A 13897-nucleotide genomic window follows, 5' to 3' on the forward strand; every position below is an offset into this window, starting at 1 on the left:
TTAAAAAAAAAAGGGGGGAAACAAGGAAAAGAAGGGGGGTGGAGGGAGGAAAAGGGAGGAAAGAGGAAGAAAGCCTCTAAGTATTCTTATTTTATTTTATGGAGGAGGAAATTTGGGGCACCTGCTTGGCTCAGTCGGTTAAGCGTCCGACTTCAGCTCAGGTCATGATCTAGCGGTTTGTGAGTTCGAGCCCTACGTCAGGCTCTGTGCTGACAGCTCGGAGCCTGAAGCCTGCTTGGGATTCTGTGTCTCCCTCTCTCTCTGCCCCTCCCCCGCTTATGCTCTCTATCAAAAATAAATAAAATGTAAAAAAAATTGTTTTTTAAATGGAGGAGGAAATTCCAGGTAAGAAAAGGTTAAGCAGAGTTAAATAACTTGTATAAGATCCCTTGGCAAGCTGGAGTCAAGAGCTGGAGGCAAGGCCTAGGTCCTCTAACGCAAACGCTCTTCCCATTCTCCCTGGACAGGTGGCTGTATTTCTGTTGATGCTGAAAACGACTTCTCCTTCTGGACGGGGAAAAGTAGGAAACCACTCACCAATTCAGGGGAAGGACTCCTACTCCGTGCCTCCAGCTCCAAGCACAGAGTTTAGGAATAGAGACTCTGGCTCTGAACTGGCTGGTTCATGAAGCAGCTCTACCTCGGATTAGCTCTGTGGCCTTGGGCACACGACAGAAAGAAGTAATTGCTCCTAAACTATCTTGCGATTGTAAATCATGCACATTTAGCTCTTTTTCAGTTTTTGTTAAAGTAGGGAATGAAAACAATCAAATTATTCAGGACTAAAGGGAGTCTGAAGCCTGAGTTATCTGGGTGAACTGCTTCAACTCTCCCTTTCGTTCTGACAGTCGAGACCTGACAATTAAAGTCACTTTAAGACAGAAGTCATTGACACTGATAAACTTACCACGTCTTTAATGCTCACGATAACAGCAAACATGTATTATTGCCAATGTGCCAGGCACTGGATTAAGGGCTTTTTGTGGATTTCATGTAATCTTCATTACCACCCTGGGTAAATGCACTATTGGTCCCCTTGTTTGGCAGATGGGGAAACTGAGGCTCAAGATGATGTGCTTAGCCAACCAAAGTAGGCCATCTATTTGGTGTCTGTTTGGTTCATCACACCCCTGTTCTGTTCCCTTCACCTGTACTCAAATGATTCCTTCTATTTAACACTTTCATTTCCAATAAAGTGCTGCTAGGTCACATACTGATGCGGCTGATAAAGGTATTGTGACTGTCATTTATTTAAACAATCCTAACATCAATGCAGAAAATGAATTTTTACTACTCCTGCACTTGGGCAAAGAATGACAATGCAAAGGTCACAACTTAAATGGCTGGTAGTTTTAAAAGCCAGACATAATAAGCATAAGGGCATTATTATGAAATAGTTTTCTAGTATCATCAGAACCACTTAAAACTGTCTTCAAAAATAGCACGAAAGAAGGTCAGAGCAAATTGATTAAAGTAATCCCTGAAGCCTCCCTGTTCCTCCAAGAAGTTTTTTGAAACACAATTTTAAAATATTTTAAAATCTTCCCTCTGTCAAAAAACAAAAAACAAAAACCATTTTCTTTGAAAGACACCAAGGATTTGGCAGTACTTCTTAATTCTGTAAAGTAAAAGGCATTTTTACAGTTTCTAAGGGGCCTCCCTTACAACACATGAGGGATGCATCTGATGGCTAAGGAGACGGGGGCGGGGGCTGGGGGTGGGGGGAGAGGCTGGGGACCAAGCCGAGGCTCCTGTTGGCCTTGACAACTATTTATACTCCTGGGTCAAAAGCAGCAGGTCACTTAAGCAGAAACTCAGCCCCACCTGCTCTCAGTCTCAGTCTTGCCCACATTAGATTAAAAGGCATAATCTACACACACACACACACACACACACACACACACAAATCCTCTGGACCACATGTGTATATACATACTTAAAATACAGGTGCATTCTACTGCAGCAGTTAGGAGGAATCTAGTCTTTGTAATTAAACAGGCTTGTCTTGCAAACCAAGCTCTCCCACTTACTTGCATTTTTTTCCTCTTAATCTTGGGCAAATTTTCTTTATCTCTCTGAACTTCAGTTTCCTCGTTTTTTTCAAAAAAAACATCACTATCTCCTTAAATTTTCTCCCCCCCCCCCAAGAATCCAATGAGATCCACCTGTGCAGTTTGTGGCATGGTGCCTCATCCACGGTACAGAATCAACACTATTAACTTACTAACTAGTCTTACTTCCATATTCTATTAGCTGCTGTCTCTCTTCTTAACCAGCTTGTCTTTTGGCCTATTTTATACAACTGTTTCCTTTCTCAGAAAGGGGAGAAAGGTAAAAGATAAAACTGGGGGGGGGGGAATTTTGCTGAATTTGCTAAGAGTACTTGAGTATTAAAGAAGGTAGATAATATATAAAAAAGGAATTAATCTCTAAGGATTATTGTAATTCATTTATTCATTCAAGCCCTATAGCCAAAACCAGGTATTGCTAATAATGAATTTATTTCTTATAGCATGTGGGTTTGCTGTAATGTTCTGTGATTCACTATTCTAGCAGAGAATCAGAAGATTATTTAGTAAGTACAAGTCACTGTGCCCTTAGACATGATCTCACTTAATCATTACCTCTTCAGTAGTATAATAGGCAGTTATTTTAAGATTGGGAAAGTAAAGTTCAGAGAGAAACACTGAAAGTCATATAAATAATAAGTGGCAGAACCAATAACACATCTGAGCTATAACTCAATCCAATGTTTTCTATTTTCTTGCATGGTCTCCAGTTTTGGTTAGTAAATTATATTGCATATATACTGAAAATTAATGCTGTAAATGGTGAACAGAGTAACCCTTCCAATCATCAACCAAACACATGTGTTTGTATAATAGACTCAATATAGTAGTTGAAATTTGCCTTCTGTTAAAAAAAACAAAAAAAAAATTCTTAAGAATATATCAGTACCTAACAACCTGAATCAGGTATCTATTCATTCCACAACATTTGATATGTATTTATTAAGCATCTAGTATAAACCATTCGGTTAGGGAACTAGAATCACGAAATTTTTGTTGTTCAAATTAGTATCACTGGCAGCTGTTTTAATATCTGAATTGCAATTGTTTTTGGATTCAATGTTTCTATAACAGAATATGCATCTTTGAGGTACTGAATTAGCCTCACGAATGCACTGTGGTTGTGCCAGCTAAATATCTTTGGGTGTTAGTGTTGGCAATCAACACTTGGAGTTGGCAGAGAAAAGACCTTATCTTAATTTCCTCATCTGTGAAATGGGATTTGGAAAAAAAAAAAAAAAAAACAACAAACAGCACCTACCTCCCAGAAGAAAAATTCTATGAATTAATTAATCTTGGATCAGTGTTCTACTAAGTGTCATTTTGGCATGATCTTAGTATCAGGATGATTTGATTTTATAAAAAACAATGATGGGAGCTATTTAAAATGGCTACACATTTAAATGTCAAACATTTAACACTTAACTACAGTAAATTTCCTTTTTATTTTCCCCCAAGATGAATCATTTATGTGTGACATTTGTACAGAGGTACAAACAGTGGTCAAATCAGTCTGGGATTTAAAAGTGCATAGAATTGATCAGAAGTAAAAAAGATCTAAGTTTCAAATGGGAGAAGAAAAGCCCACTTTCTGAATGTTGTTAAGACACAGCACTATGGCCATGGAACATTATAAACAAACACGTACTGAAGTTTAAAAACTATTTTCCTGGGCAGGGATTAAGAAATAAAAAGTTTTAAAAATGAAAAAAACAAGCCTGTTACAATTGTTGTGAAGACAAGGATTATATAAACCCTATTTTGCAGCTCTGTGCTTTTCTACATAGAATTTCATCTAATATTAAACACATTATGCTAATGACCTCCTGTTTATTTTTCATGAATGTTTTCTAGCTCCTCTTTCATCCTTGGCATTTTGGTGTCCACTTTGGACCACCTGGAGGCTGAAAACACCAGCCACTCCCCTGTACTGTGATAATTTATCTAACAAACAATAGAATAACATGTGTTAGGCCTCTGCATAATGGAACACATCAGAGATGTCTGGGCAGGGCCAGATAAATAAAGCAGTTTTCTAAAATCACCAGAAGATCCCAACTAAAGCAATCACAGGAGGTTTTAGTTGGTCATGAAAAATGTAAATCCCTAATGTGTTGACTGTTTCAGAAGCGTTAAATTGCAGGTTTACACAGAACCATAAATAATGATGTGTGACTGCCAAGGTTTGTTTCGCAATCCTTGGGTTTTCAAAATCACATTTCATATGAAACCTCTCCACCCTGCCCCCCATCTGAAGTTCCGCAGTGAATATAAATTTTGAGGGCCATCCTTATGGACAGCACATCCCAGGAGGGGGTTCAAGACCTTTATAACACAACCCGCTTTCTCTGCAACACTCTTCTTGGAAATCAAGGAATCGGTGTTTTCACAAGGCAGTTGCCTGGGAGGGCATTAGAAAGGGACCCCCAAGGAAACAGTGGAAAACTCAGCAGAAGAGAGACCCTCACAATAGACAGCTACTATTAAATTGTCATTTCTATCAGTGCCCTGGTTTACAACCATTCAAATGCGTGCATTAAGGAGAAACAAGCCAATTAGGAGAGGAGTTTTGGTCCTGGAGTTTAGTCAAGGCACTTCAATGGAAAGGTCACTGGCTTCAGAGATTTTATGTCAAGGTGAAAAAGAGGCGAAAGTTCTCAGCACCCACAGGGCTTTTGTTCAGAAGATAAACTTCTGTTCCTCAAAGAGCAACAGCATGTGTATAGCATACAAGACAAACACAGGGCCCTGCTCTGGGCTGTGCTCTTTCCTCCCAGGTCCACAGGGGAGGCCTATTATGCAGTGGGGATGCCCTTTCCTCAAAGGTGAAACAGAGGGAGGCTTGCTCTTTCAAGTGAGAACTGAGGGTGGGTTTGCTCTTGCTCTCGCCCTTTACGCCCTTTTCCACGGGAGCAAGGCATTCTTTGCAAGGCAACTGCGGGATTTTTGAGCTGCCATCTATGCACCAGGAACACAGAAAAGGCACCCTAACTGCCCCTGTTAAGACCACATTCTAATCCACGGTATTCAAGGCCTCAAGGCAACCTGCAAAGTCAAGTACTGAATTCCTGCATCCAGGTAACTGCTAGTTTAACTGTCTGGATCACTCAATTTTGACTTTGTTTTCATGGGTAGCACATTTGACTCTGCGGGCGTTTTGAGAAGAGCATTACCATCACTGTCTCGGCTCTATTTTCTGAGGCATCCACATTCTCTTGCTGGAGGAGAGGTCCAACTGACCTTTGACTAAGAATGTGGTCAACAAGAAGAATAGGAGAATTCATGCCAACAATAAGAAAAAAAGAGAGTCATGGCTTCTGACTGCTAAGGAAAACCGACTGCCTGTTACTGGGCTTGCCCCAACTCTCAGCTAGTATCAGTCCTTAAGGAAAGCTAAGGAAAGGAGATAGCTGAGAGGTGTTCCAGAAACTGAGACCACATTAGAACTGCAAAAAAGCCAGGGCAAGGAGAGACTCTGCCACTGCAAGTGGCAAGTGTCCTAAGTGTTATCCGCAGGAAAGGTCTCTTCCCTGCGGCAAAAGGGTTGTTCCCTCTTTTTTCCAGCTTCAGTGCCTCCAGCTACAGGTCTCCACTTCATGATCTTCTCAGGATTAACTCTGAGTGAGATGCACAGATACTACTACCACTCAGAGACTTGCCTGTGACTTGCCCATGATTTGCCAATGACTTGCCCCTGACTTGCCCAAGACTTGCCCAAGACTACTAAGATTCAGTGATGGGCAGTGGAGCAAGCGTGAACATTGGACCCATTCCTCTGATTCTGCCCACTAAATGCTCCTTCTACTCCACTCCCTGCACACAGATGTGGGGGGCTACAGAGGCAGCAAAGAGAAGCAAATAAATACTGGGAGGCCTTCATTACCTTTTGTAAATTTACCTCTTCTGGCTGTCTGACCTTGCCTTAGGATTCTTCTTCACTTAGAGAATTTAAAGATTAGAAGCGAAAAAAAAAAACCCCGTGAACTGTGGATATTGCTAAAACAGGAAAAGCGTTAACTACCATTATTATTATAGAGAAATTGCATGTAGTAGGTGAAATGGCTAAAAGTAGGACAGTCTATACTTAAACCTTCATTTCTCCCCATTGGCTAGTTCATAATCATAAACCAATGGTTATAATTTGTATTCACACCAAACCAAAGCAATGGTTACATAAATCTCAGAATCAAAGCTCAAAAGTCATGTGGTTCAAACCTTTATTTTACTAGGATCTTAGAAATAGAGAATTTTAGAGCTAGAAGGCATTTAGAAATCACCTAGTCCTGGGCACCTGGGTGGCTTAGTCGGTTAAGCCTCTGACTCTTGATTTCATCTCAGATCATCATCTCTTGGTTCATGGGTTTGAGCCCCATATCCTGCTCTGCACTGACAGTGTGGAGCCTCCTTGGGATTCTCAGCCTTTCCTTCTCTGCCCCTCCCCCGCTCATGCTTTCGCTCTCAAAACAAAAAATAAAAATAAATAAACTTAAAAACAAATCACCTAGTCCTACTTTCTCACTTTACAGTTGAGGAAACCAAGGTTCAAAGAGACTAAAATACCTTCCCAAAGCCATACAACTTCTATCTGGGCTAATAAGAGAACTCTATCCCCTAATATCCAAGTCAATGTGGCAGCCTAGAAACATAGTAAAATGTAGCCAAAAGAGAAAGAGAGCTACATAAAGAACAGTCTTTCTTTAGATGACACACATTGTGATTTTAAAAAAAGAACCATGAGGCCTAATTATAAGAAAATCACCACCCCCGCCCATCTCCTTTTTTTTCTGCGCAGAAGGAAATAGGTAGAGATGAAATGACAGTTTCTCAATCTCCTGGCCCTTGTAAACAGTTTTTAGTATACCCATAATTAAGTGAAAAGGCAAAAACATCTTGTTGCATCTACAAATTAGTAAGGGTATAGTCAATGGTTTCTATGAGACAAAGTCTACACAAAATAACTGAAAACAGCATTTATTATAAAAGCATCCCAGTGTTCCCTCCATTTGTTTTATAAATTGGTCTAACTACACAGGTGACAAACACCAAAAAAGGGTCTCCTGCAGCTGCTCATGATTCATGTAGTAGAAAACAAAGATAAAAGATCATTCCTCATATTTATATCCAAATGCTTTACACCCTTATTTACAAAAGGGAACATTAAGGTAATCGAGAAAAGGGGGAGGGGGGAAGTCTCACAAACTTGCATAATGGAAAAAAAAAAAAAAAAGTTACTGCATGTTGCCCAGTAAAGACATTCTGCAGAAATGAATGCATGGCCTCCCTCAGGAGAGCAAGTGCAAGAGAGAACATCAAGGATAGGAAGCTGACCAAGTACATTCAGTCTACAGTAAACTCTCAGAATCCTACCAGGGGAACTCAGAAAGTAAGTGAAATATGGATATGAATCAGATATGGTAATAATACTTCCAGTTTCTATTTTTATTTTCAATTCTAATTCCCTCATTCAGGTTTACCTTTAAAAGAAACAATTTATTTTTATTTTTTTTTAATGTTTATGGCTTTACTCTTGGGAAAGAGAGAGAGAGAGAGAGGAGAGAGAGAGAACGCACAGCAGAAGAGGGACAGAGAGGGAGACACAGAATCTAAAGCAGGCTCCAGGCTCTGAACTGTCAGCTCAGAGCCCAACACGGGCGGGGCTCGAACTCACAGACTGCAAGATCATGCCCTGGGCTAAAGTTGGATGCTTAACCGACTGAGCCACCCAGGTAGCCCTAAAGAAAAATTCCAAAGAATTTAACATCTCTCATGCCACATAGAGCCTCTGTCTTCACACATTCCTATTTGAGGTGTATTAATTACAGTCTATAAAAATATAACCATGTATAATGAGAGGCACTGAATTCACAGATCCAAATTTATAAAATTTTGGTCTGTCTGCTTTGTTGGGTAAGCATCATTTAGCTGCAATAGCCAGTTTTTCTTTGGTTTTTAAGTTGCCAGCAAGGCAATTCTCTTCTGGGGGATAATAAATTCTGACTGTAACTATAGGAAGTCACAGTACTGGGATAAAGACCTATATAAAATTTTGTTTAGCCCTTTACAATGATCAGGAAAAGAATCTTTATAACTAGTTTATCATCATACAGATTATAAAACAGAAATCCTAAGAAGTTTAACCATTTGCCTAAAGTCATTTGTCTTACCAGTGGTAAAACAGAAATCAGAGTTTAAGTCTTCAAAAGCAAGATCCTAGCATCTTTCCATTATAGTTGAGGCACTCCCCAGACATGGATGGAGAAGGCACATGCAGTGGGGTTCAATGGACCACGCAATAAAATATCCTCCAATATTTAGACTAGCTATTTGGGCAGGGATTTTTTTTTTCTCCAATGTTATTTATGGTGATGGAAGAATTTCAAACACTTATCATTAAAGAAAAAATGTGACTCACAATTGCTATCTTCAAATCAGTAGTTAGACATAAAATTTAGCAATTTTAATTGGTTTGGCTCAGGCCTTCAGATTTCCATATGGTTTCTTTCCTTGTTTTATATTAAATGAAATTGACTTAGCACTTGACTTTTAAAGTCTTGGCAGAATCTATCAATTAAAAGCTATCTAAATTAGAATTATTCAAAGCACACAATCCAAATGGAGCGATTTTAAAGACAAAATTTTAAAATGCTCTCTTCATAAATGTTATTTTCTATAAACTTGCATTATCACCCAGATGCAAACTTCATACAAACAAGAGGATTATTTTCTTTGGAATAACATAAGCTAACAAGAATTCTATTTGTTTCTTTTCAGAGAACTAACATGTGCCTAAAATGGCCTTTCTACACTGTTTGCAAGATGAATTTTTCCTATGTTACGATTTCTAAAACTGACAGCAGTCATAAAAACTCTCACAAACCATCTCAAAACTAAAATACAAGTACAACATCGATAAACATGGCACCAGGCCCATTAAACTGACAGCACTCTTCTAATTGGTCTTACCAAATATGCTGCACAATTGTTATTTAATATACCAGTATAACAGAGCATTACATTGAAAAAAAAAAATGATTACACATTGAAATAGATGTTCTTTCTAAGCCAGAGCCACAATTCTCTTCAGAAACTGTAAAAACCACACAAATACAATCAGAAATAGGAAAAATGCAAAGTGTATTCATTTCTATAGGCTGATTGAATTTGTTACAATTGTTCCTAAGGACTACTGCCCGTGTAATTATTTTCCAAATACTAAAGTCTTATCACACATGCTAAATGACAGAATAATTTATCAACCCCCAAGTGGTTGTTGATGGAATTTCCACACTTATTTGGTTTGAGTGAAAAGCCAGAATGCCTGGTGTCCCTGGGATTCTTGGAGAGCTTGTAATTCAAGTTAAAACTATTACAATTAATAAATTATCATTTTAGGTATTGGGTAATGGAAACATATAGAACCATATGCCTTAGAACTCTGGTATCAATGCCATCTTTATAAATGATCATTTAAACTGTTAAGCATTAATAGATATTCCTCCCTGGCAAGAACATTAGATGCAGAACAAATGACCTTACATATTAATGTCTAATTTCCTTATACTATTCTCCATCCTCATACAGTTGCACAGAAAACTTCTAACTTTTGGATTAGGAAATTTAACAATATGAAGGAGAATCTAATTCCCCTCCCCCATTTCCACGGATTATTTTATCGATTTCCTGCTATTTCCAAGTGTCTTCTTTTTTAGTGGCAAGAATGTGGAATTGCTAGAAGTATCCTTAAAGGAAACCTTGAAGGTCATCAAATCCCTGGCAATGAATGCCTTCATTCAACAAAGGGCACTGCCCTCCTTTGCCTGCAAACCCTTTAACATCAGCAAGATCCCCAGAGGGCTTGCACTTTAACTTGGTTGGAGCAGGTCACATTTCTAAAATATTTAGCCCTCTCAAATGTCCCTGGTCGGCAGCACTGAGTCACTGACGCCACAGCGTTTCAGCCTAGATCGACCTCTTTCAGGTTTTCAATGGAATTATTCCATGTAATCCGATTTACACAGCCATTTAATCAAAGTGAGAAAGGAGATTACAGAGCTCACGTTTGTTTTGCAAAGCAAGGGTGCAAGGATCATCAATCCTACTGACTCTCAAAGTGACAGGATAGTACATCCTCCCCCTTTGGAGTGTTGGTCATTAACCTGATCTGTCTCCTGTGTTGTTTAAATAGGAAAGTTTAGGCTTTTTTTTTTCTTTCTGAACTAGAAGGTAACGGTTTCTCCACCAGATCCCACCACTACTATCCACCTGAAGAGATGCTATTATAACAAGGAATTGGTCCTCATCCCCCGCCCCCCCCCCCACCGCCCTTACATTCCACAAAGCAGAAGGCTTGTACAAGTCAAATAATTACATTATAACTTTTGTTGTCAGTCTTTAACATTTGCATTTCAACATCACAGTGTGCAGATCTCAGGTGTGGCGGCGTTCAATGCTCTGCCTATGAACCTGCTTTCGAGAGGAACCCGCGCTCCGCTTAGTCTTGGGCGGCTGCCCTGAAGACTGCACAAACCTCCTTTCTGCCAGGCAGCATCCCTTCCCCCCGCCCCCTGCCGACCTTTCCACACCTGTGCACTAAGCTCAATTCTTCCTACTTCCTTCTGAATGTGTACATTTCCCAGGCCTACATATCAATTTAAAGTAGGATACAAAGCAACTCATTCAGTAAAGCATTTTCTGCTTACGGATGCCTTCATTCTAAACTGAGGATGTGGACAAATTCTCAATTTCCTTTTTTCCCCACCACTTCCACCCCTTGGACACATTTCAGATAGTGCAGTCTCTGAGAGATCCTCTTGGGGGTGAAAGGGCAGTTTTACCCAACTCGCGGCAGTTACGCAGATAGATTCCTAAGGGGAGAAGTGAGAAGAGGTAAGAACCATAATGCAGAACGAACTGTGGGTGGGAGTACCTCGGCAGTCCTTTCCAAACGATAAGTCAAATATTTGCTTCAAGGGAAAAAAAAAAAAGTCTAATTGTACCCCTGGGCGGTGCTTTACCCACAGTGTTTATGTATAATGCACAATTGAGCAGCACTGGGAATTACCTCAATAACTATCATTAGAGGTGCCTATTAAAAACAAAACAAACGAACAAAAAAAAAACCAAAAAACAAAAAACAAAAAAAACCCTTCTCCTCTGTAATGGAAGAAGGTGGGTGCAGTGTGGTGGTATTACCCCATCTGTGGCTCTCTGGAAACTCACCCAGAGCCGCAAACCTGGAAACGCCTCGCAGAGCGAAGTTTCCCGGGCTGGCCGGGCAGGGCATGTTCTCCGCCCCGCCGAGCGCAGCTGCTAAGGAGCTCCCGTTGGCTTCGCTCCAGCGGCTGCACCCGAGTCCACACGAGCCCCACGCCCACTTGGGGGGCTGCACAAAAACCTGGGTTCGAGAGCGAGCGTGGTGCGCTGGGAGCTGTTTTGCAATCTCCCGGAATCCACGGGAAAACATCTCCCGTGCAAAGAAATGCCTTCTCTTGGTAACTTAAAAAAAAAAACAAAAACAAAAACAAAAAAAACAAAAACCTCTCCAGCCAAAGAGCAGATCCTTCCATTTTACAGGAACTGCGGTTCCCGACTGACAGCTCGAAACTTAACGGCTGCGGCTCCAAACTTGACACCAGCTCTCTCTCATCGTTCCCTCCTCTCTCTGGCTCACCCGCCACAGCCGCTCGGACGCGCACGCCACGCCCGCCTCCCTCGCACCCTCCTGGCTCGTGCGGCGGGCAGAGCCCCACTCGCCCCGGCAGCCGGTGCCGAGACAAGCCGGCCTCCCGCGAGCTCCGGGAGCGATTTCCTGGGAGACCCGGCGAGCTCCCGGCGCGCCCTACTCACTTGTGTCTTCTTCATAAGGAAAGGCAGCGCTGTGATCCAGTCCAGGCAGCGGTGTGGCGACTCCGTTTAGATGTTCTGGAGCTCCAGCATATTGCACGAGCAGCGGCTGCAGATAGTCCACGCATTGGGTAGCCCGAGCGCAGCGCCCTCTCCCCGGCCCGTGCTTTCCCGCAGCGATCCCAGTCCCGGCGCAAGGCGGCGAGCGAAGCCCCGGCCGGCGCGCCGCCAGCACTTTTATACAGGTCCCTCCCGCCTGCTCCGGACACGCCTCCTTCCCTTCCGGAGCCCCGGGGAAGCAAGACGGGGCAGGGGCGCGGCGGGGAGACCCGGGAGGGAGGCCGGAGCGCAGCGAATGCCCCCGAAGTTGAACAAATCAGGCCAGGCGCTTCCCCTGGCGTGGCAGCCGCGGGCGCACACCAAAGGGAAGCCGCGAGGGCGCTTCCCTCCGCGAGCTTAACAACCTGCAGCCGCCGATCGCGCCGCGTGCCTGGTGCGGCGAGTCCCAGCTCTGCCTCTCAGCTCCGCCGGAGCTCACCTGGCACCGCCCGGGGATAGACGCGCGCTGGAGAGAGCTGGGAGGCCCCCCTTTTACACAGGCGGTTCGAGAGGAGTTCGCTGGGTGCCTAGCAAAGAATTCACCCCCCTCCCCGCCCCGCCTTAGGGAAATTTAAAAAAAAGCTTAATTGGTATCTGTAGCAGGCCATTGTCTTACCTTCTATTTAACAATTTCTTCAGTGAATGAATGAATATTTATAATTAAAAAAAATTTGTTGACTCAGGGTTAAGTATTGCTAAGGGAGATGGTATTTTCAGGATGGTTTGCTGTTGTTTCTTTAGAAATCAAAAAAATAAACAAAATAAATTAACATTAAAAGAGAAGGGATAGATTATTAAATGTGCGGGTCTCTAATAGCAAGTGTTTGAAAAGCTGTACTTTTTGAAAGCTGTTAGGGAAAGTTTTGAAGTAGGAAAAATAATGCAAAACAGTGATAATAGCTAACACCATTATGTAATGCACTTAATTATATACCGGGTGCCATGCTGAGGACTTTTTGTAGATTATCTTGTTAAATCTTTTCTCAAACCTATTGTGTAGGTCCTGTCATTTTTATTCCCATTTTATAGGTGATGAAACAGAGGCTTAGGTCAATTTTCCCAAACCACATCTAGTAAATTGTACAGGTTAATTGGAATCCAGAGCCCTCTGGCTATATAGCCCTTAAAAAAAATACTTAGAACAAATATTTTATTGCCTCTCCAAAACCCTTCTATATTTGTTCTTATAACTGGAGACCATTAAAAAGCATTTTATTAATTTTTTAAAAGAAAATGGTAACCAGACATAACACCAACAGTTTTTTGGAACAAGAATGATGTATAAATTTAGGAATTAGGTATTTTAATGAGAGGATTCCAAATTTGCATTAATTAGTTCAGTGTACTTTTGTTAAAAAATGAATATGCCAAACTTATAACCATTAGAGATCAAGAAACTAGGTAAAAGTTGAAGCTCACAGGGTGCCTGGGTGGCTCAGTTGGTTAAGATCCGACTTTGGCTCAGGTCACGATTTCGTAGTTTGTGAGTTCAAGCCCTATGTCTGGCTCTGTGCTGACAGCCTGGAGCCTGCTTCAGATTCTGTCTCCCTTGCTCTCTGCCCCTCCCCCACTCACACTCTGTCTCTCTCTCTCTCTCAAAAATAAATAAACATTAAACAAAATTTTTTTTTCAACGTTTTTTTTTTTTTTTTTTATTTATTTTTGGGACAGAGAGAGACAGAGCTTGAACGGGGGAGGGGCAGAGAGAGAGGGGGACACAGAATCGGAAACAGGCTCCAGGCTCCGAGCCATCCGCCCAGAGCCTGATGCAGGGCTCGAACTCCCGGACCGCGAGATCGTGACCTGGCTGAAGTCGGACGCTTAACCGACTGCGCCACCCAGGCGCCCCATTAAACAAAATTTTTTAAAAAAGTTGAGGCTCACTG

At 41.7% G+C, this 13897-nt stretch overlaps 1 protein-coding gene across 1 annotated transcript in view; it reads right to left on the minus strand.

The window, feature by feature from the left end:
- The window catches only part of KITLG (KIT ligand), an 81754-nt gene extending 69649 nt beyond the window's left edge, over positions 1–12105 (minus strand). Inside the window, 1 exon segment of the mRNA XM_030323347.1 lies at positions 11916–12105. Coding sequence (XP_030179207.1) covers positions 11916–11930 — 15 coding nt within the window. The 5' untranslated portion in view covers positions 11931–12105.
- Positions 12106–13897: the final 1792 nt, after the last annotated feature.

This window comes from Lynx canadensis, chromosome B4 (genome assembly GCF_007474595.2).
Source record: "Lynx canadensis isolate LIC74 chromosome B4, mLynCan4.pri.v2, whole genome shotgun sequence".
NCBI lineage: Eukaryota > Metazoa > Chordata > Mammalia > Carnivora > Felidae > Lynx > Lynx canadensis.